The following is a 25573-nucleotide window of genomic DNA, read 5'->3' as shown; positions in this document are numbered from 1 at the left end:
CAAGTGTAACAAGTGTATGAAAAGGTGCTCAACATCACTAATCATCAGGGAAATGCAAATCAAAATTGGAAGAAGGTACACCTGCTGGAATGGCTATTATCAAAAAGGCAACAACAAGTGTTGGTGAGAATGTGGAGAAAATGTAACCTTGTGCACTGTTGGGGGGGGGGGGAATATAAACTGGTCTAGCCACTATGAAAAATAGTATGGAGGTCTCAAATAAAACCACCATAGGATCCAGCAATACTCACTTCTGGATATATACCCAAAGGGAATGAAATCACTATTTCAAAGAGATATCTCCACAGCCTGTCCCCACCCATGTTCACTGAAGCATTATTTACAATAGCCAAGACATGAAAACAACCTAAGTTGTTTAGTCTATTGACAAATGAGTAAAGAAAAATGTGGTGTAGGGGCGCCTGGGTGGCGCAGTCGGTTAAGCGTCCGACTTCAGCCAGGTCACGATCTCGCGGTCCGTGAGTTCGAGCCCCGCGTCAGGCTCTGGGCTGATGGCTCAGAGCCTGGAGCCTGTTTCCGATTCTGTGTCTCCCTCTCTCTCTGCTCCTCCCCCGTTCACGCTCTGTCTCTCTCTGTCCCAAAAATAAATAAACGTTGAAAAAAAAAAAATTAAAAAAAAAAAAAAAAGAAAAATGTAGTGTAAATGTATGTGTACACACACACACTAGATTATTCAGTAACAAAAAAGAAGGAAAGCATATCATTTGCAACAACATGGATGTACCCTGCAGGGCCTTATGCTAGGAGAAATAAGTCAAATAGCGAGAGACAAATACTGTGTGATTTCACTTATATGTGGAATCTAAAAAAACTGAACTCACAGAAACAGAGAACAGGTTGGTGGTTGCCAGACACGGGGGTGGAGGGGGGTGGTGGCTGTTGGGTGAAATGGGTACAGGTGTTCAAAATGTATAAACCTCTAGTTATAAGATGAATAATTTCTGGGGATATAATGTACACCATAGTTACTACAGTTAACAGTACCATACTGTATGTTTCAAAGTTGCTAAGACAGCAAATCTTAAAAGTTCTCATAAGAAAAAAAAAATAGAACTATGTGAGGTGATGAATGCTAATTTATTGTGGTAATTATTTCATGATATATACATACATCAAATTATTATTTTGTACACTTCAATGAAATGTTATTATGTTAAATACATCTCAAAAAACTGACAAGAAATGGTGGTAGCAGTGTCTTCGAATATACTGTGAATATAAAGTATATATACATAAAAAGTTTTTCAAAAATACTCTCATTAGATAAACTCAATTAAAATGGCATGACTGCATTTCGTCATATAAAAAATTGGACAGCTCTTGGTTCTTACTGCAAGATTCCTTTTGGTTCTCATAAATGAATGAGGTAGGAAGAAAATTGGTTTCTCCATTATAAAGTGAATGAACCAAGGCTACAATTTATTCGAGATTCTGATTCCAGTGCACTTTGTATTATAATTTATAATGGACTTAATGGAGAATTTTCAATTTTCAACATGAGAAGCCAGAGAAGGCTAATTTTTTTAATCTGGAGGGGATCCAGATTTAAAAATCCACATTATATTGTATCATATTATATCAGAGTATAGTGTTATATACTGTTACTCTGATATATTACTCTTACTATAGTGAATTCTCTTATTCTAAAAAAAGTTATTGAAACCCTCCTCTACAAGAGACTGATATTAAGATAATGAAAACCTACTTGATATTATACTATACTAAATCATCCTATGTATTATATTATACATACAGTTGACTTATACTAAATCATCCTATGTATTATATTATACATACAGTTGAATAATATGGGTTTGACCTACACAGGTCCACTTATAGACAGAATTTTTCCAATAAATATAGTATAGTACTATAGATGTATTTTCTCTTATGATTTTAATAATTTTCTTTTCTCTAGCTTACTTTATTGTAAAAGTACAGTATATAATACCTTAGAATTCATATCTGTTATATATGTATACATATGTATATATATGTATGTATGTATGTATGTATGTGTGTGTGTGTGTGTACGTTAATCAACTGTTTATGTTATCTGCAAGGCATCCGGTCAACAGTAAGCTACTGGCAGAGAAGTTTCTGTGAGTCCAACGTTATACATAGATTTTCAAGTGTGTGGTGGCCAGTGCCCCTAACCCCCATGTTGTTAAAGAGTCAACTGTACTATGATACATTAACCTGTATAATAAAATTAACTTACTACAATATTATATTAAGGATTTACTATTATACTATGATATAGTATACTATGATCTATCAAGTAGGTATTCATTATCTTAGTATAGGTATCAGGCTCTTGTAGGGGAGGATTTCAGTAACTTTTTTTAGAGTAAGAGAGAATTCAGTGTGTTCTTCATAAATAGAAGGTTCTCTCACAAGTAATTATTTGCTATCTTCTCACCCCTCAATCATACATACACCTATTTCTAACATATAGGAAAACTTTACAGAAGCAACCAATGTATTATAGCGAACAACATTTAGTAGTTTAACTGGTACAGTAATAAGTGAGGTGAAATAACTGCTCCCAATATGACCGCAACCATTACCTAACCAAATGAACCCTAGGGTTTAAACACTGTTGACTATTTGAGCTGTTAGAGAAGTACACATTCCCAGTGAAAACCATTTTCAGTAACTGTTTCATGGTTTAAAGGCCATGATCTCAAACATAGATGGTATGGGATATTTCTTAAAAGTAGTGAGTAAAGTGATACAAAATGATACACTGGTTGGAAGGAAGTATGTGGAGGAAGAAAAAAAATTATTTCCTTGGACATAAAGCTAAAATATCATTCTGGAATTGTAAATAACCAATCAAATTGTTAATGTGTGTGATTACAGATACTAAGCTGCTAATAACACATAAGGCAGGCTAGCTGATGAACATGCCAGTCTTAAAGACCTCTTAACTTCATATTATTTTAATTTGGAGACATATTATACATTAGGGTATATCAGGACAATAGTCTAAGAATATTTTAACAATAAAGATACTATTTTTGGCATTTCAATATACTGACTGAAGTATAATAGAAGATATTTTAAAAATTTTAAAGGTTTTAAAAGATTATATTGATTCTCTGTACCCATCCCCCACTTGAAAAAGAAGAAACAAAGTGATGGTAAGACAGAAGATGAAAGAAGCAGGATGAAAACAGAAGTCATACTGAGCCAATCTGTAACAGCTAAAGAGCAAAATAAGAAAAAGGGTAAATTAAACAGATATAAATATGAGTAAGTTTTCTTGGGATCTTAACAAAAAGTAGGTAGTTGACAGTGTAAAACAAGTTATAACAAATTTTAGGGGACACAAAGCTGAAAATTGTGTAGCTCTTGGGTTAGGGTCTACTGGTAGGAACATAAAAAATGAACACACAATTTTAATCTGCACACAAATCCTCTTCTGAAACATGGTGGCAATAGTCATTCAACAGATATTTAATATGCTAATTAAGCACTAGGTATTATGTTAGGTACTGGGATATACACATATCCCCATAGAAATAAAACAATGTCACTTTACATTTAATATGGTCACACAAACAACAAATATAAATAATATTTATTATAAGTTATAAATCTATACCCCTACCATTCAAAATTGATCAGCTTAAAGTATACTCAAGGAATTTTAAACTATTCCTAAAGAATGAATATTTTAAATATTGACATCAGGTAAAAATATGTAAAAGACAGAATTTCATGACTCTTCCAAGAAAACCTACCAAGAATTTTGGCCTTAGAAATCAACCACAAAAGTATCTCAGCAATACTCAATACAATTCCTTTACTTAGAAAAACACCAACATGTCAGAATATGTGATTCTCTGTGACTCTCAAAAGAAAGTCCCAAGTAATGTGTGCTACACAAAGGGTAGTTATGCCACTACTATGCTTCCTATGTAATTAAAAAAAATTCACAATCGGGGCGCCTGGGTGGCGCAGTCGGTTGGGCGTCCGACTTCAGCCAGGTCACGATCTCGCGGTCCGGGAGTTCGAGCCCCGCGTCAGGCTCTGGGCTGATGGCTCAGAGCCTGGAGCCTGTTTCCGATTCTGTGTCTCCCTCTCTCTGCCCCTCCCCCGTTCATGCTCTGTCTCTCTCTGTCCCAAAAATAAATAAACGTTGAAAAAAAAAAATTAAAAAAAAAAAAATTCACAATTATGTAACTGTGCTATTGCTAACTTAGTAGCAGACATCTAGGATAAAACCAAAATTAGTATACTAAAAAATAACAGATATGAATTCTAAGGTATAAATAAAGCCAAATGATATACATGGGATCCTGAAGTGAATCTAAGCATTAAAATAATATTTTTAATGGAAATGTTCACTTAATAATAATTGCAGATCTGGTAATATATGTGTGTATATGTACTTGCACATGTGTACACACACACACACAACACACACAGCCTACTCTAACAGGCAGACACACCCAGATAGCCTACTTACTAACATGAATATGTCAAGTATATACATTCATGTTAAAAGTACATTTAGGAGGAACATGAATTAGTACTAAAAAGTTTACATTCACAGGCAATGAAAAAACCAGGGGAAATAGTACAGCAGTTACTATTAGGAGTACTATATTAGGAGCTATATTCGTTTCTTGATGTTCAGTTGTAAAGATTCTTTGTTAGGACAGAGCTTAGAAAGCAAGGCTAGCATAAGCTGACAGAGGGCAGGGGAGAAAAAGACGGTCCAGATCAAGGGACAAGAGGGTACCACTTTCCATCTTTCTGACTCTTCTAAAATTGTAGCTTATACTATGTATAAGCCATTCCCAAAGTTTCAGTGAAAATTTTAAAAAACAATCTGTATCTAAATTCTAGTGCTGGCCACTACATTCTAACAACCTCTTTTACATAAGCAAGTAATTCTGAAGAGATGCATCTAAGTCAAATAATAAAGACTATTAGTTACACCTGAAGTCTTAATTTTTTAAGTCTGACTGCTATAATTTAAAATCTAAAGCTTCACTACAAAAGGATAAATATTAGTGATAAAGACAATCTTTTTTCATTTTTGAAACATAAAATTAAATAGTGAAAAACTAAACATTTGATAAAGACCAAGTAACAGTAAAAAAAAAAAAGATCAGTCATGAGAAGCGACTTCTTTGAATAAAGAGTTCTTAGTAGTAATACTATGTTTTCATTGAGCTTTTTTTGATAGACAAGATACAACATTTTACAAAAATAATAATAACCATTACACCTTCTGGATCTCTTAGTACACTGCAGTGCTATACAACACAACTTTTTATGATGATGCAAATGTCCTCTATGTGTGTAAATAAGGGAGCCACTTGCCACATGTGGCTGCTGAGAATATGAATTTCTTAATTTTATTTAAAGTAATTTCCATTTAAATAGCCTAAGAGTCTAGTTGGCTATCCTACTAAATAGCACAATTCAACAGTTTCATAGTCCTATAAGTAAATATAAATCTAAGTTCTTAATGAACCTCTTTCACAGAAGGAGAACTTAAAAATCAAACTTTCACCTCTATTGTCTTAAAATCTGTATCTTAATGTATTTATATTGCATGGGCTAAATAGGTCTTGCCACACACCATCATCAAATTATATATACATATATATTGTATATATACTTATATATTTTTAAAGCAGTATACAAAGGAATACAAAATTATATTTTCTGCACAAACTGCCATTGTATTTTCAATACTTAAGACTTTCTTTTACCTGGAAATAATACTACTCAAGTAACCACAGGATTTAACTCAGCAATCATATAATAAACAAAACAAAAAACCCACCCCAAACCTCAAAACTAATGATTTAACCCAATTTAAGAGGTGAATACTATTCCCTATTACTTTTCCCTAGAAAAGAACAAAACTATATTTTTTAAATAAAACGTCTGTAACTAACCACCTCTCCCACAAAAAGATAATAACCTCTTATATAACTTTCTAAATTATATAAATTTAAACTATGCATCAATAATTAACATACATAGGTATGTAAGAAAATAGTGTTGAGACACAATGTTCTGAAGAGCTTATAACATTGATTTTTGTATACCATATAGCTTTCCTGAGATGTTAGAAATTAAAATTCAATATACTACCTCCTTACAGAATGGAATACTTCTACAGTCTGAATAACTTTTTAGGAAGTTGTTATATACATCCATCCTAATCATTCATTTGATTAATAAGCAACTTTCAAAAATACATGAAATAACTAAACAGCAAAAGAACTTATCTCTGAGTACCAAAGTAAAAATCATGACTACACCGAGTAGTTCAAATAGGGGTGGAAGACAAAGAATTTTCACTGAGAACTTTTTATTTATATTACTGAAAACAATTCATTATTGTTTTATATAAATGTTATGTTTTCATGTAGCAGTGCTTCAATTTTTGTAATTTCCACTTTTTTAATCCTTAGTAACCCTATAACCTGAAAACTAATTAGAACACAAGTGACATCAGTGTAAATATTCTTACCTTTATTTGACTTTGATGGTTTATTCTTGATAGGTTTAAGGGAACTTCTTGATTTATCTTCTCTATCTTTAATAAGTTTCTGAACATCATCCAAAGACAGTTTTTGCAGCACAACTACAGGCTTAGCTCCTTTATTTAGATCTTCAACTAATCCCATTTTTTCTACTTTGTCTTTCTGCTCTCCTTTCATTTCCATTTTCTTTGTCTCCTGAGTAATATTACCATCTTTATCCCTCTTGATTTTTGGAATGACAAAATTTTTCAATGCACCAGACCTGCCCCCCAACAAATAACTTGGAAATTCTGCCTTATTGTCAGGATGAGCTTTGTTACTGTCTACTTTACTCTTATTGCCCTCTGTCCTTTTGTCATCTTTACTATTTGGTGATTTAAAACCAGGCTTATCAGGTCTTGATTTATTAGAATCTCCTTGTTTAACACGAGGACTGTCAGGCCTTGATTTTTGCTCCCCAGAAGATGGTCTTTCCCGTAAGTCCCCTGATTCATGTCTATGTTTTCTTTCTAGTTTATCAGGTTTTGAACCATCAGATTTAATGCCATGTTCATTTCTATTAGAAGATCTCAATGTTTCTGGTCTTCGAACCCTAGACTGATCCCCTCGATGTCGCTCTGATTCACTCCTGTCATCTGATTTTTGTTTACTATCATGGTCGCGTCTTAAGGACTCAGAAATAGATCGCCCATCAGGTCTCTGCTTTAAGGCTTCAGCTCGTTCTGATTTTAACCGAGGTGAATCAGATTTAATATCCTGTTTATGTTTAGACACTTCAGGTTTTTTGTCTGTTGATGGCTTTCCAGAATCCCTCCTATTTTCATGCCTATGTTTTGGTGTTTCAGGCCGACCTTCATTTTTTTGCTTTGGAGTTTCAGGTCGGCCGTCACCTTTCTGCTTTGGAGTTTCAGGCCGTCCATCACCCTTCTGTTTTGGGGTTTCAGGGCGCCCATCACTCTTTTGTTTTGGAGTTTCAGGTCGGTTTTCACCCTTTTGCTTGGGGGTTTCGGGTCTTGCCTTTGTTGTTTCTGATCTGCCATTATTTTGTTTGTTGTCATTTGGTTTTATGTCAGACAGTCTATTTTCATTCTGTTTAGGTTCGGCTGTGGTGCTCTCATTTTGTTTGGATTCAGTTGTTCTGCTCTCATTCTGTTTCAGTTCTTCTGTTTGTGTCTCAATTTTAGCTTCTAACTTACTTTCATTTGACTTTGTCTCCACCAATCTGTTTTCATTTGGTTTAGATTCTGTCAATCTACTTTCATTTTGTTTCATTTCACTCTTTGAAAGCTCAGCATCAGACTTTTTTTTAGGAGTCTCAGGATGGTTTTCTGGTGTAGATTTAAGATTTCCAATAAGATCTTCCTGAAGAACAGAAATAGGTGCATCATTACATGGTTTGATTTCTTCAGGCTTTTTTATGGAGTCTGAATCCTGAGTTATAGAAGCCTGAGAGTCCACTCTTCCTGCCTGATGAAGATCAATGCTAACCATTAATGCTGGCCTTGACCCATTTCCCGTAGAACCCGTCTCCTGAGAAGCTGGTCTATTACCTCCTGTAGCACCCCCAGCCTCCTGTGGGTAAGAATCTTGTTTTCTTTTTTTCAAAGGCTTATCTGAAATTTAAAGATAAATATTCAGTATCAGTAATAGACACATATTCTTATCTTATTAAAAGCCATAAAGACTTTGATATTTAAGTCGCAATGTTTTTTTTTAATGTGGTGAATGCAAATGTCAATATGCATGTATAAAATAGCAGGCATGAATGACATAATACTATTAAACCAAGGTTTAAGGAAATATTCATGCGTGCAGTACCTCAATAAATATTCACGACTACAGTAACAAGTATTTAACAGCGTATTTGTTGAGTATATAAATAAGCCCAAGAGTATAAAAAAACAGAACGTATAATACATTAAATACAAACATATATTTATGCTTGTATATATAAAGGGTAAACCAGATTCTTTACATAAGAATAAGGAAACCAGTTATAAATCATATGTTCTCATTTAAGATCACTTTAACCATTAACCAAAAACTAAGTACCGCAAATCTGCTGACATACTAAACAGGAAACATAAGGTTTTACAACATGTAAGAGAAGTACGGAAAAGAATAAAACCCAAAAGAAAATAGAAATCATGCCACTGAAAAAAGATAAATGAGAATAAGGTGGAAAAAAAGAATTAAACAGCTTGTCATTAACCTTTGATTCAGGATTCAAATCCTTCAAGGTGTCAACAGCACAAATGGAATTTAAAAGCTAACACACAATCAGAAGTATATTTAAAATAAGGAAATACATTAATATTATAAGTATAAAAAAATGAGACACATATAAAGACTCTTTAGACAAATCCTGTCTTAATAGCAACTTCCACTTAAGAAAAATGCTTTGGCTCTTCCATGTAAAGTTCTAGGGATCTATATATTGGCCTCATTAAGAAACAATTTACGGTATTCTGAAATGTAAAGACAAAAATACACACAAGCACAACTCTACCACCACAATAAAATGCCAAGATATTTTTAACAGTTAGGTACTTCTATGCATGATTCCACTTGACTCAAGAGGCTGCTAGGTCATTTTCTATAAATTGAATCTCTAGTTAGTTCTTGGAAATAGTTATATTATAGTACCTTAAGGTTTTGTCTGCTTTAATATTTACCTCCTGAATTACCTAGCTATGTTTTAAAGGTCATTTTAACTCATCTTTGTAAGAGAACCTCTAGATTCTCTTATGATATTCATCAATGTGATATAAAACCATTGAAGGAAAACAAGGTTAAAAGACAAACTGACCACTAAAACACAATCCCTTATTGCTAGAAAACCAAGTTGTGGGAAAAAAAAAAATAATAATGGTAATGCTGCTTTTATACACCAAAGTTCTGTCATTTTGTTTTCAAAGTGAGAAGCGGCAGTTCATTCCAGCTTAAAATCTAGTAAAATATTTTACTAAAATTTACTTCAAATATTTGCTAGTAATTTTTTGTACAAGTCATTCTGCTGCTTATTCAGAAGTCAAGTCTACCATCACATAAGCTCCATTTGTAAAATAACTATATAATAATAATATATTATCATCTATTTTCCCCAGTAAAAACTACCCTGGCAAGAACTTATATGAAACTTTCTGCATCAGTACTTAAGAAGAAAGCACTCAGAATACTAAATTTCTATTTCCATAATTTTATTTTGTAATGTTCTGCCACACAAAATAATCTTTATATCTTACCATAGGGCATACCAAATAATTACTACCTCATAAATGGGATGCCTTACAACCTATACCCTTAAATCTTTAGGACAAGAATCTAGAAATCTAAATAGTATAATCTAGTTGAAGATTTTTAACATATTTTTCAATGAAACATGATTGTGAAAGTTATTAAAATGGTAACCTAAGGATACTTAAGTACTGTAATGACATCACAGATCTCAGGCATCTGAGAATTTCTCTTAAGAAATCTGTGGTTTGTCCTTTTATTAATATGAGCAATCAGTCTTTCTTCTGAACATTAACATTAAAATATCTTGAAGGCTAAATTTTAAAGGATTACAAAATACTTAAACGAGTTTATAGATCATTAACCTCATTTCAATTTATAATTTATCAGTAAAATTAAAATTGGGCATAATTTAATTTCAAAGGAATTGTCATGTTTGACTTATTTATCTTAAACTATAGATGCTATGGTTATAATAAAAATGTATGAAAGCATTTGCACGTGAGTAATATATTAAGATTGGGAAAGATGTTGTAATTTTTTCTATTATGCACAATATATTGCTAAGTACAAAGTTTTAATTTTTCAACTATTGAAAAGTACTTCACCTCTTCTGTAAAACCGGGAAAAATTCCATTACTGCTGCAAGGATTCTTGAATATGTTAAGAGCACGCAGGTTTGATTCACTTGATCTGATTCAGTTCCACCATGAACTTATTCCTGTAAAGTGGCTCTGAATCTGCATGTCACTTTTGTCTATCCACTTTTGTTATCAGTCTTCATTACATCATAACCTTCACCTAATGATGGAAAGCCATCTCTACGAAGAATAATTTCAATATTTAGGACGCTGATTATCTTTAAGCCCTCTTCAGCACTGGGTACCATAAGTTTAGCTATCAGAATGCACAGAGTCCTGAAGAAAATGCATACAAAAAGATACAATATTTTCAAAACCAACAATACTTGTCATCTAGATGCTGATGTGAAATGAAAATAAGATCTAGCCATTAGAAAAATTCTGAACTTGATTATGCTTGTAAGAAACAAACTATAACACTTGCTTAAATCTACAAGTGATAACTGAAAACACTTAAAACAGCAGTTATACACATGGTAGCCAATTATGAAAAATGAAAACATCCCATCCCTAAAATGCAGTATAAACTAAGTGGCTAACTGTCCTGTTCCTGTCTCCTTTCTTATTCCAAATGAGAGTAGGTAATTTACTTTTTATAAGGGTTATAGTGTAAGAATATTGTAACATTCTAAAAAACATTAGTAGCTAGGCTAGGCCATTCCTCATACTTGCTAACATGGAAAGTGGACCTTGGGAAAAGATGAAATAGGCAAAGATGAACAAAGAAACCCTCTCTTTGAAAAAAGAAAGCAGGAATTTTCAGCACACGAAGGAGATATTAATGTCTATGATAGATCATCCCAGAAGCAAAGATGAATAGCCTTTTAAAATTAATTTATGTAATTATAGACATTGGAAATATGAGCAAAAGATGGAACAAAAAGGTCCTTTGAGAATATTATAAAATATTAGGTTACAGAGAATTAACCTATCAGTGTATATAAAACTATCCAAAGAAGGGAGAAAAGGCCACAGGACATCAATACCTAGCAGCCAGAAAAGTGTCCTCTGTACGTGGAACAGAGGTCCATTAGGTCTGCCACAGCTTAGGTAAAGTATTTCTTAAAATTATTCTATCCTTATTCTTCAGTTCCATAATTATCAAACAACCATGTGTGTTAAACTTTCTAATCTTATTGACAAGGTATAGTTTTTCCATTTCTGATCTATTGAAAGGAATGCTTCTCTCATAACAAATGAATAAAATGGAAACAAGCTCAGACCCCAGAACAGAGCTCTCAGTAAAACAAGTCGTGTTGTGTATTCCATACCACCACCAATACAATGGTTATAAAAAAAGTTCTCAGTGCCATACCTTAGAATGCAAGGTAATTATCAATTTCGCGGTTTAACTCTAAAACGCAGTGGTAACTAGTAATAAATTCATTTCAAGGAAATATTTCACTTCTCAAGGCCTGACTATAAAACTACTACCACTTCAGACAATGTTGCTTTTATTTATGATCTTACCTATGATCTTAGAGCAATACACCAGACCTTTAATCTTCCCAAATTTTCAAGATAACTGCTTATACATTAAACACTGTCCCATCACACAACGTAGAAACTGAATATAAAATGACAGGATTCAAATCACAGGTGTTTGGTGGCACCTAAATTCCAAAGGTGTTCAAATAAAGCCATGAAATAATGGGAACATGGCTTTCAGGAAACAAGTCAGAATGACAGTACGAATACGAGGTCGGCAAAATCAGTATAACCAATTTGGAAAAATACACATACTAAATCATCTATATCAAACTAAAGACCGAATAGTTCCAATGAACATTTATCCTTTAATCCTTATAGCACCAGATACTTCTGTAAGTCAACTTACAAAGTTCAAAATTGTAAATCAGCTCTGTTCACTCAACTTTTCAATTTATCTTTGTTAGAGCCACACTATCACAGATTATGGAGAAAACTGATTAGATAATTAAAAGTAAAATATATATTACAAGTTTCTCAAAGAACAGGATGCTGTTTGCTGAATTTGTTTTATTCTCCCTAAAAAAAGTTACCAGTCTAAAATAAGTTTGCAATTAAGCAGTTAGCCTTATTTATTACCCTTATTTTCACTTGTTTTTTGAAAGTAAAATCTTAGGCTTCAACAAATGTGATACAATAAAAGTTCAGGAAAGAAAAAACAAGTTCACCATTTCCTATGTTTTCGTTCCTACCAACTATTTAAAAAAATCACTTAAAAAATTAAGCACCTTTTTAAGAACATAATTTCCCAAAACACAGATTAAAATGTCATACAAAAATTCAGTTCTCAAGGCAACTAGTATTTCTCAGTCAAGAAATTACAATTTTGTTTCTTATAAAACTGTCATAGGATTCAGGAATTTGGGATTAATATTACCAACAGAAGATAAATAATACTGCTGTCTTTACTTGACATGCATATACTTTTATAAGAGGTTAGAAGAGGAGATACATTTTGGAACCCATATGGTTACTATTTCCTGAACCACACATTACTAAACCAGAAGAATAAGCAACACTTCATTTCATCCTTAACACCAACAGTTTAGCAGTTAAAAAAAAATTCCAGTGCCCTAGCCAAAAAAATAAAGACTTCCACCAATCTCTTTACTTGCACCAATCTGTGATTCAAGCACTTAGAAAGCATCATAGAGCAACAATTACTAAATAAGGTCTATTTGTTCAATAATGTTAAAAAGAGCCATCATGAGAGACAGGAAATACAATAAAAATCTTCAGCATGTTTCTTAGCGTAGAAACATAATTATCTAGAAATGATCCTGTCATATAATGAACAAGATCATATATAAAAAAGAGTTCTAACCAACACGAAGAAGTTTTGTTTTATAATTATCAAAAAGAAAATATGAGAACTATATGTCAATCTAGAATATTTAACTAGAAAATTGAATTATATAGTATGCTTTGGTTTGGGTAGTCAAACGTGTATATGAATTTGTAAATAACATCAAATCCATAAATTACATTACTAATTTCAATTAATGATTCATCAGTCTCTCAAAAATTTTAAGAGTTTTATACATAGAGTTCACCAAATAATCAATAATTTAATAGGGACTTTCTTTTATTTAATTATAATTTTTATAAGCACAAAAAAAGTCCATAAATTCAATGAATAGGTGTCTTGAAACTCCATCCTAATATACTACTCAGACAAAAGGGAACACTTAACTCTAATCACCAAGAAAAGATCCTTGATCCTTAAGATTTGCTACTTAATATAAATTTAAAATTCTTTCCCATAATTTTTTACAACAACAAAAATCCCCCAAACTATATTAAAAGACAGTAGGATTTGAAACTGATTATTGACTGAATTAACTAATTTGAAACAGGATTATTAACTGAACAAACATACACACAAACTTTTCTTAAATGTACTGATTCAAAATAGTTTTATAGCAGTTACCCTCGTTTTGACAGAAAAAAAGGTGAAGATGCAAAACTAACATAACTTATGGAAAATACAGATGATAGAAACACTAATGTGCAATTTAGTAGACAATCACAGATAATATCACTTGGTACATAATAGGTGATAGACCTGTGATACAGAATTACCAAATCTCAGACAGTTGCTCCAGATAAAAAATGAAATTACGAATTTAACTTCTGAGGTGTGAGCATTAGTAATAAAAACATAATTGAGAGACATAAAGAATTATAAAATATAATGAAAAAAAAAGAGTAACTAAAAAAAACCTTTTTTACATTATAATTACATATTTGCCCAGAGTATGATGTGGGAGTAATGAGATTATTTTACCTTTGTCTTGAACTTCTTTTGAAAAGCGCTCCCTTTCAATAGCTGATTCTCTCTCTATTCGTTCAATTTCAGCCAATGCATCCAATTCCACTTCGTCATATATAGGTCCCTGTTGTGATACCTGCTGCTGATTCTGTACCACAGAAGTCTGGGGCTGTTTTGTAGCAACTGAAGTGTTCTGTTGTAAAACAGGCACTTGATTTGCTGGAAGGAATGCTGTTTGTTCTTGCTGCGACAAACACTGAGCAGCATTTAGTGGGCGGTTTACATCCTGTGGAGTAATGGGTGTTTTTGAAGTCTGTCCTGGGTACTGCACATTAAAAGGAATATCATTTTCTGAAACATTGCTATTTTCCATACCAGAAAGCATATCCTCTTGCTGGTCCATGTCTGAAGACCTTACACGAGAAAGTCTTAATGTAAGTTTAGTAGAGTCCTTGGATGGAGAACTAATGATATCATACATTGCAGCTTTCTCACTCTGGTCTTTTTCGTCCTTGCCTAATTTCATTTTCTTTTGCTTCTTTTGCTTTCTTTCTGGAGAATCTAGCAAGATGTCTGGTGGAACATCTCGAGGTGATGAACAAGGTAGAGGCTGAGACTGAAGGATTAAAGGTGGTCTTGATCCTAGAAAAGCAATTCAACAGGAATGAACAATTGTGCTAGTTTTATGTGTTCGTACACTGATAGAAATACTAAATATGTGACAATATAGTAATGCTAGAAAAAATATTAAGGAATTATTTAATCTCAGCAACTTATTTACAAAATATGAAAAGAAAGTCTAAAGACTTGTCCCATAATCTTTGAGCTTGCTGGTAGATGATCCAGGTTTAACTGAAGTATGAGTATTCCATCTGCCAGACCAGCATTATGTTATTTCTATTTTTGTTCTTATAAAATATAAATACTTTGTTTGAAAATAGCAAAGGAGTTCATTGTTTCTAAAGATGATACAACACAAATATTTTGGGCAAATATTTCCTATTCTTTCACTTAATATTTAGGAAAACTAACAAATCTAAAGTAAGAATAAATCTGTTAAATTACAAAATAACAAATTAATCCTAGAAACTACACTCACATGAATACTTACTGGTGTAAGAAAAAGAAAGTGGGAAAAATGAAAATTTTTAGAATCCTTACTTCCTTTACAAACTGATGGTAAATTACTGATTTATACCTTTATGTGATGTTCTCTTTCTCCCTCCACTTAAATAGCATTCACACATTCTCTTCAGCTTGCTAATCCTCCTTCTATTAGAAAAAATTTAAGTCCAGCAAATTTCAAGGCTCAATAAAATATCTTTGGCCCAGATCCCATTAATTTAACAAATGTTATATGATACAAATAAGTGGTAAAAATAAGCTAACCAAATGGAAAAATTCTTTGTTAACAAACTGTTAAATGAGGAAAAATGCACTGATATGCTTCAAAAATAAAAGTATGATTGTTACACTGCTTATCATTAGACTATAAAGAGTTTAAAAACCCGTAGGAAATTATAAAAATCAGTCAGGGTAAAAGTGCTTTAAAGAAAGAACCTAAACCTAGACTTGTCTTAAGTTAAGGTTTCAGTGTTTAAACATATGTATGATTTTTCCATGATACATAAACCTGTCCTTTCAATTAGCAATGTTAATATTTAAAGTATGATATACAAAGGGGCGCCTGGGTGGCTCTGGCTCCATGGGTTAAGCGCGCAACTCTTGATTTTGGCTCAGGCCATGATCTCACGAATGTGAGATGGAGCCCTGCATTTGGCTCCATGCTGAGTGTGGAGCCTGCCTGGGATTCTCTCCCCCTTCTTCTGCCCCTCCCCAACTTGTGCGTTCGCTCTGTCGCTCTCTCTCTCTCAAAAAAAATTAATTAAAAAAAACCTTAAAGTGTGAAAAATAAAAATATAACTTTTTAGAGAACATATCTAAAATGTAATAAAGATCCAACTGAAGCAATTTACTAGAAATGTTAGTTTGAGGTTATACCAACAGATAGTGTTTTTAAACAGCTTATGGGGACATTAAAAAGAAAAGAAACTAATATTTTTGGACCATTCATTTTGTGTCAGAGCTTGTGCAAGGTGCTCTGCACATCAGTTCATTTAAATAATTTACAACAACCTTGATTTGCATTATCACTATTTTGCAGAAAGGAACATGAAGCTTATAGCGATTAAGAAATTCGCCCAAGGTTACATAGCTAGCAAACCTGAAACGTTTAAATCCAGATTTTTCTAACATTTGAATTATAACATACCATATTGCCTTTGTATTTAAAATTTGTGTCACATTATGTGTATTTTATTTTTTAAATTTTATTTTTATTTATTTTGAGAGAGAGAAAGTGTGCGCACAAGCAGGAGAAGGCAGAGAGGGGGACAGAGAATACCAAGCAGGCTCCATGTTGTCAGTGCAGAGCTGACATGGGGCTTGATCTCACGAACCATGAGATCATGTCCTAAAAGCAGAAATCAAGAGTCGGACACTTAACCCATGGAGCCACCCAGGCGCTCCCAAATTGTATATATTTTAGAACTTAAAATTCCAACAATTCACCTAAAATATCAAATTAGACTGATGATGCATTCAACCTTCCAAACTAGGTGGAAAACAACTTCATGAACAGAAGTAGTAGTTTCTGATGAATAATGTGTTTGTAAGGGTGTTCTAAAGTTTTTTCTATCTAAAGTTATTTATCTATCTTCAAGAGTTTGAGGAAAAATGGGCTGATTATCTAGATCAACTAGCTATCTCACTGTATCTCCTCCCTGGCAGTCTGAATAATTTCTCACTTTGACAATACTTGTGAGATATGTACCTAACTTTGATGCCTAACCTACAAATAGAGTTATTCTGGAAGCTGCTCTTTCAAAAGCTGAGTTATTTTTATCCCTGAAAATTCACAGAATTAAAGAATAAGAATGGCTCATAAAAGTTCAACTTTCACCTTGGGAAGAATGTCTCTGATCAAAGAGTTGGAACACAACCTGTGAAAAAATTGTCTTTATAATAAGAGGCACACCAGTCCATGATTTAGATGGCTATCGTCAGAAATTCTCAAGGATAGAGAAACATTATTAATAATCACCTATATTGTAATTAATTACAAGTTAATTCTTTAATATGGAATATAATATTCTCTTCCAATAACTTTGGTAATTCAAATGATCACACTTTAATTTTAAGTACTTTCAAAAGGCCTGAACTTGGGACTTAAATTCACAATTTTATGAATCTAGTGTACGCAAAAGTCCACACAAGGTTCTTTGGGAATTTGAAGAGAAAATAAAATTCATGTCCATAAGATACTACAGGATAAGTTATTAGAAAAAATAAAACTAATGAATGGCTTGAGATGGTTAAAAGAAAAGAGTCCACGTAAGGTGACCCATTTAACTTAGAACTTAAATAGACAGGATTTTAATAAGCAGAAATGAAAGTATGTGTAAGAGATTTAGAGAGAGAATATACAATAGGCCAGATTTTGATAAGTGAGTACATGAGAGGTAAGAGACAACTTTATGATGATTCAGGACTAGGATGGCATTAAAAGGAAATAAAATGGCAGAAAACAGTGAAAATAACTTTGAAAATGAATTTGAAATACCAGCTAGAAATGAGGAAATTTTGTCTGGAAACAAAAGATTACAACTTAGAACACAGGACTGGAGACAAAGACATTGACTTGGCAATCCTATTCACAAAAGTGATTAATGCTGTTACCAAAACTGAATGAAATAACCAAGGGAAAAAGTACAATGGAGATTAAAAAGTCTAATGATAGAAATCTTGAGGAGTAAGAGAGCAGACAGAAGAGCTAATGAAGAAAAAAAAAAATCAATGAAAGAAACATGAAGAAAACAGGTGGACTTGATATGAAGTAAGTTTTTTGGGGGAGGTGGAGATGAGGGAAAGCTGATAAATGCTGTGGTCTGAAAAGATCATTGGATTTATCAGTGAGAACAATACTGTATATATTTGAAAACATTACCAATAGTTTACAGGGATGAGTACAGGTTTGTTTCTTTCCTACAATAAGTGAAAAACAATAAAGTGTAGCTTTTGGTATCTGCACTAAGAAGTTTGAGCTCTTCACTCAACTGCTGAAGGAAATTTTAGTTACAATACCTTTAGGAGTCCCATCACTTCCAGCAGGGGAGCATACTGGCTGTGGAGACCTCAAGGGAAAAGAGGCAGCAGCATTCCTCAGTGTTGAAGAATCTCCATCCTGAAAAGAATATAAAATGTCTATCTTAAATGATTGGAGAGGCTTTAGAGAAATCTTAAACAGATCAATAAAAGATAGAAACTACTGACAGGTAAAGTGTTGGTATTCAAAAGCATAATTCTTCTGTATGTTCCTGTTCTGCTCATGGTAAATCTTAGAAGAATTGAAACTGTATCCAAAAGAATCAACAGCCTATGCATGGCAATGAATAAGAAAACTGGTATTACTACTAGGCTCCATTTTTGTTTACTATTTTCTACAAGAGGAGCTATGAAGGCCATACGAGGTTGTAAACGTCTTGAGGGCAGAGTTCACAGTCATCTCTGTTATCCTTATATACACGTAACTCATTGCCAAACCAATTAACATATAACTTATCTGATAATACCACAAAACCAGTTCCAGTATGTGGAATATTTTAAAACATCAAAGCAATGCTAAATTTCAGGGAATAAAGATTTGTACAAGTCTTACAGGGAAAAAGAGCTTGATACTAATAAATAAAGGTTCATTATTTTAAAAACATTTTTGTGTGAACAGTATTTAAAAATGAAACTAGATTTCATTAAGAACCAAAACTTTTAGGCCAAGGGTTGGCAAACTTTTCTTGTAAAGGGACAGATAAATATTTTAGGGTTGTGGGCCACATACAGTTTCTGTCACATGCTTTGTTGTTGTTGTTTTTTAAAAATGTAAAAGCCATTCTTAGTTTGTAGGTCAAACTAATGGCCAGTTTATCAACCTTGCTCTAGACCAAGCTCTGTAGGTATAGGAATCACATTGTTTATAGCAAGATTCTCAGACCTAGTATAACCTTTGATACACAGTAGATATCAATTAAACTGTGGGATCAAAATACTAGGTTACGAAACAAGTATTAGAACTATATCATTACCTTAATGATAACTAATATATAACATACGTCACTACTTAGCCTGTGCACCATGTGTAGGTAGTCGTCACTTGAGCCATGTCTAGGATTATCAGCATGATGATTAGCTGAATTGCCAGACAACGGACCAGAAACTTTATTATCATGTATGTTTCTCAAACCACCTGCAACAATGGGACTTGATACTGATGCTGAAATTAACAAGAATAAAAACAAAAAGCTTTATAAAAATAAAATTCTTAGAGAAAAATAACAATTGTTCACAAAATATTTTAAACACACAGAAATTATAGAAAATATAATAAGCACTTGTGTACGACTATCAGAGCTGGATCAAATCTTAGCACTGTGTCACATATCATTCAGATCTATTTTTGAAAAGAAATAAACCATTAGATAAGGCTGAAACTCTCCATGTATCTGCATATTCCTCTCCTCTGTTCCCTCCCCCTTACTCTATAAAAGTAACCACCACACTGAATTCAAACTTTGCTCTACCTATGAATATTTTATACCTTTCCTATAAATGAATATAGTCCTAAATAATACATGGCATTGTTTCACATATAACTTTATATAAAATGGTATACTATATGTATATATCCTTCTATACCTTGCTTTCTATTTCAATGTTATGTTGAAATGTATCCATTTTTATACATGTAGTATTAAATTCACTTATTTTAAATAAATATATTCTGCTGCATAATGTATACAGCTTTCCATTCTTAAGTCCAAATGTTTAGATGGCTTCAGTATTTTTGCTGTCATAAACAATGCATATTCTTGTACATGTATACACGTACATATACATATATTTGTATATAATGTATATTCTTGACTTTTTTACAAATGTGTCTAGAAGTGAAATTGCTGGATATGTCCACTTTTTAAAACTTACTGAATATTAACAAATAGTTTTCCAGATTACTTATGTCCATTTGTACTCCACTGGTAGTGTATAAGAGTTGCTACTACTAATCTATATTCTTGTCAACAATGTTTGTCAGCCTGAGATGGGAAGCTCTTTGTCAATTTAATATTTGTATTTTCTTTATTAATAGTGAAACCAAGTATCTTTTTATGTGTACTAGCCATTCAGATTCCCTCCTTAACACAAAATCATGAAGACAGTCTTCTGCATTTTGTTTTAAAATTCCACAGTTTTGTTTTTTTCACGCTTAGGTCTTTAATGCATCTTTACGTGTAGCTGAGACCGGAATCCAATTTTACCTTTATCCACATGGATGACTAATTGTCTCAACACAATTTATTAAAGAAACCAGTGTTTCCCAATTAAGATATAATACCATATGTATCAAGTTTTCATTTGTTCCTGGGTATGTTCCTAGGCTCTATCAAATTCCATTTCCCCATGTTCTACTCCTCCACGGACCAATAATATACAATAATATACAATAAATCTTGGTAACTGCCAGACTGAGCTTCTACATCTCATTCCATTTCAAATTATGTTGCTATTCTTGGACTTTTATTCTTCCATATGAATTTTTAGAAGAAGTTTAAGTTGCACAAAATCCTGCTTTAGATTTTTATTGGTATTGTATTGAGTTTACAGATTTGGGAAAATTTCAATCTTTACCCTACTGAGTCTTTCCATCCATGAAGATGGCATAACTTCATATTCTTAGGTTTTCTTTTAGCTCTTTCAAAAGTTTTATAATTTTCTTCACAAAGGTCTTATACATTGTTAAATTCATTCTTAGATATCTTATGCTTTTTCCTTTAAGTTGTTGATAATATTAAAGAAAGATTATACTTATAATTGCTTATTTTAGGTGTATAAAAATGCAATTAAATTTTATTATAATGATCTTGTATCTAGTAACTGTGGAATATTTTTTAAGTTCTATTATCTTATCTGCAGCTTCTCTTAGATTTTCTATGAAGACAATCACTTGAAAACTAACACTTTCATTTCTTCCTTACCAATAATTAGACATATAACTATACATACAAAATATATACATATATATATATATGCATATATTCGCTTATCTTCCTGTATTAAAACACCCACTACCACACTAAGTAAAAGGGATGATTATAGGCACTCATGTCCTATTCCTGACTTCATGGAGAATGTTTCTCATTTTTCACCCCTAGGTGGAAAGATCAGGATAAGGTTGTACCAGTCTATTCCTATTCAGTGAAAAGCTTTTAAATCATGAACAAAAGCTAAAAATTTTTAGTGTTCTTTAGGTACCTATTATGAGGCACACAGCATCCCCAACCTCTTAAATTTGTGTTAACTGTCTAATAATTATCCATGTATTCCCGATAATATATCCAATTTTATCATACAGGCTACCAACACTGCTTATTTGGTTTGGTAATATTTATTTAGAAATTTTAGGTGATAATTGGTCTATAATTTTCCTTTTTCACAGTTTCTTCACTATACCTGATTCTGGTATCCAGATTATCTAACTCTATAGAATGAAGTAGGAGAGTGTTGACATTTTTCTTCTGTCTGGAATGTCTGAAGATTAGAATACCTCCTTTGAATGCTTGGTAGAACTTGTAGATAAAACTGTCTGATTATGTTTTATCCCCTCTGCTTCTCTTAAGGGAGAGAGAATTTGAACTACTAAAGGATGTATGTACATTTAAAATTATGATAGATATTGTCAAAATGTTCTCTAAAAAGATTGTACCAATTTATATCCCAATGAAGAATGTAGGAAGTTCAAATTTCCCGGCACATTTGTTGATACTAGGTATAACTAAAAAATGTTTACTAATCTGGTTAATATATTTCATCGTAATTTTGATTCATATCTCTTTAATGTCAGCCAGGCTGACCATATTTTAATATAGGCATTAAATCTTTCTGGTGTCCAATTTGTTTTCTTTTTCAGTATGTCTGTTTCTTCTTAAATCTATTTTTGTCTTCTTCGTATCAATCTGTATAAAATCTTGGTATATTAAAACTTAATACTTTGTGTTCGTAATAAATTTTGAAAATATAATTTCCCCATATTTACTTGTCCTTATGTATATTCAAATATTTATATTAAAATTATAATACAAAATATATACTATACAAAAAATTATATTAATCTGTTTCTTCATTTCTGTCCTTAATTTTTTAAGAAGTGAATTACTAATTCACTGTCCTTAATTTTTTTAGAAGTGAATAATTATATTTGGTGTTTATATAAATATCTTTCCTAGCAACTGTATTTAATGGCAAAGAATTATTCCTGTTGATGAAGGGGTTCATTGTGCTCATCCTTCAGCTTCTCTGTATGGCTAAAATTTTTATAACATAAGGTTGAAAAAAAATGTTTCAAATGTTACCTTCCACATATTCTAAATTCCCATATATATTTGCCTAATTTCTGGATTCTGTGTTGTCCCATCTACCTATCCGTTTGTTTCTTACCACTCTACATGTTCTAATTAACCTTAATATCTAGGTGGGGCTAATCCTGGAGTAACATTTCTAGTTGCTCAAATATCTGAGAATTTCCAAGAAATGACTCATTACCGAATAGGAAGATGCCCAAATCATATTTCTCTTTTGATTTTGTGATTTCAACTTTTCTTCTGAAAAAGCTGGATTTATCTTGTTTAAAAAACAACAGTAAACAGAGTAAAAATTTACGTTCTTTCCTACACATACAAATGTGTATATGGATATTTCCATAAGAAACCAATGCATCCTTTTAACATTTCCCTTTCATTAGTTAAAATGTTCTTCATATCTTTGTGTGCCAGAGTATACTAATATTTTACAATTATCAAGAACCTATATAATACATACATACTTATATTCAGCACTCACACTAAAGTCTGTAATTTTGGAGTTGTCTATTCCAAATGTGTGATCCACCTCCTGGTTTTCCCTTGAATTAGTGTATGAAATAATCTCAACCTAGTATTTCATTATCTAGCTTTGAGAAATCAGAAGTTGGTGGTTTTGATTGATGACTACATTAACAGTTTGTAAGTTGAAAAGTTTATAAAAGACATTTGATTCCATGTATGATAGAAAAGAAGAATACACACAGGAACTAATAATTGACTGCAAATGTTAAAAATTTGCTATTATTTATAGGGGACAAAACCAGGTATTTGTTAACAGTCTCTTCTACACTTTTTATAATTTCTCAAAAAAAGTATAAATTTATACTATTAATAAAAAACTATTTAGAAGCCAGGACATACATCCCAAGGCAATATAACCTTACAAAGACATTATCAGCTAATTTCAACTGAGAACTAGTAACATAATCCCAGAACTTTCTCTACCAGCACTGTATTTACTTTATAGTAAAATTTTCACACTATACATACTTCACCAATTAAAACAAAATTCTCTTTGGCTTAGTGCTATGTAAGAACACGGCCCAATTAAAAAAAAATATTCCTAATTTCATAACTAGATACACTCAGTTGTATAATAATCTAATCCAAAGAGTCATGTGACAGGGATCCTTTTATCTCCCAAATGATGAATTTCAGGGTCCTGTTTTAGTTTGTATTTCAAAAACTATAAAAAGAAAAAATTTATTTGCTTAAATTACAGGCATTCCCTGTAGATAAATAACCAACTTTCTTACCTTGCTGCATCTGTGGATGTGTTGTATAACTTGAAGGATGGGAATATGGCATGTATCCTGCAGGGCTTTGTGGGGCATATGGACTAGGCACTGGGCTATTTTGTTGTGGCATAAATCTGTTCCCAGAGCTTGTCTGTGGTGGCACAAACCGGCTGAAACCCAAAATCCAAACAAACAATATCAGGATATGAAATAAATATGCTATTCCTTAAAATTTCATGGTCATAAAATTCTCACAACTCTGATTTGTATAAAACAATACCTATGCAAACAGAAAATTTTGAAAAGTAGATAATATAAAAATTATCCCCAATTGATAATCTAACAGTTAAACTAAACAGGTAATTAATTTATTTCACTTGCATAAAAGTATCCCTCTATTTAAGATAAAGTCATGCTCCCTAAATTCTACTCTACAAATTTTCTTATCTCAAGCACATTTTATTTATTTATTTATTTATTTATTTATTTATTTATTTGAGAGAGAGAGAGAGAGAGAGAGAGAGAGAGAGAGAGAGAGAGAGAACACGTGAGCAAGGGAGAGGGGCAAAGTGATAGAATCTTAAGCAGGTTCCACCCTCAGCACCGAGCCCAATGCAGATCCACTACCCGAGGATCATGACCTGGGCTGAAATCAAGATCAGATGCTTAACTAAGGCACCCAGGTGCCTCTCAAACACATTATTTTAACACGTTCTTTTGTCTGTATGAAATTAAATTACCAAGATGGTAGCTACTTCAATTAGTATATTAGAGCATTTCTGCATATAACATTTTAAGACAAATGTTTGTGTGAGTTACTATTTAAGGCTAAGCATTTCAACTTTTTAACTACATATAATTCACCTTTACCTAACTGTATGTATACAGCATAAATTCACAAGCATGCTCATCACAGAAAATAGTACTTAATAAAATGATGCATATATTACCTGGAGGGGCTATGTGAGATAGTGGTTTGTTGATAATTGGAAGATGCAGGACTACTGTGCATGGAATTCTGAGAAAGTTTATACTGAGGCATCATCATTCCTACACAACACATAAGAATGGAAAATGTGTTTTTTGTTTTAATGGTAAAGTATCTTTAAATGATTTAAAGCAATTGCTCTATCACAAACATTCAAAAGTTCTTTCTGTTCTTTCCTTTTTTTGACTCACAGGTTCATTTTGAAGAGCAAAACACAGAAACTAAATTTCAAGCACAACCAATTTTACTAAAACATCCTTTTACCATATAACCAATGCAAGACCAGAGATAGAGATTTTTTTTTATTTAATTCTACTTGCTTACTTAATGTCCTATCATTTAGCCTTAAAATTGAAAGAACCTTTAGAAGTCACCTTTTCTAATCCCTGACCAAATACTACACAATTACTTCTACAATAGGTCCTCTGGTGGTTTTTCCATTATATGGGACATACTTTATTACATACATCCCCAGTCTTCAGGAGCTTCATTTCATTCTATTTGTTTCACTGAGATTCAGACCTCAGTTTTAAAAAGTACTACTTTATTGAGGGGCCCAAAGTTTGAGTTGCTGCCATTTCCATCACAATGTTTTGATGCAAAACAGAACGCTCCTATTCTTTCTTCTCCGATAATTCTTTGCCACAGTAAGGATTAAATGAATATTTGACTAAAGAATGAAAATGTGAGGAGGACAGCTTT

At 32.4% G+C, this 25573-nt stretch overlaps 1 protein-coding gene and 1 long non-coding RNA gene across 4 annotated transcripts in view; both read right to left on the bottom strand.

Annotated features, from left to right (window-relative positions):
- NIPBL (NIPBL cohesin loading factor) overlaps positions 1–25573 on the bottom strand; it is a 201006-nt gene that overhangs the window by 81012 nt on the left and 94421 nt on the right. For all 3 annotated transcript variants that reach the window (XM_086677236.1, XM_086677232.1, XM_086677224.1), the window contains 6 exons: positions 24834–24933; positions 23902–24053; positions 19343–19503; positions 18321–18420; positions 14193–14819; positions 6527–8152 (listed from right to left, as the gene is read on the bottom strand). In XM_086677236.1, the coding sequence (XP_086533362.1) occupies positions 6527–8152; positions 14193–14819; positions 18321–18420; positions 19343–19503; positions 23902–24053; positions 24834–24933 (2766 nt within the window). The remainder of the gene's footprint in view (positions 1–6526; positions 8153–14192; positions 14820–18320; positions 18421–19342; positions 19504–23901; positions 24054–24833; positions 24934–25573) is intronic.
- Positions 652–6520, bottom strand: LOC147584073 (uncharacterized). Its single transcript, XR_015240788.1, has 3 exons — positions 4214–6520; positions 1819–3977; positions 652–1780 (listed from the first exon to the last, which is right to left on the bottom strand). It is a non-coding gene; the product is annotated as an uncharacterized LOC147584073 (long non-coding RNA).

Source organism: Puma concolor, chromosome A1 (genome assembly GCF_028749965.1).
Source record: "Puma concolor isolate L17-30 chromosome A1, mPumCon1.1.hap2, whole genome shotgun sequence".
In the NCBI taxonomy this organism is placed as follows: domain Eukaryota; kingdom Metazoa; phylum Chordata; class Mammalia; order Carnivora; family Felidae; genus Puma; species Puma concolor.
This window is presented reverse-complemented; position numbering and strand designations above follow the sequence as displayed.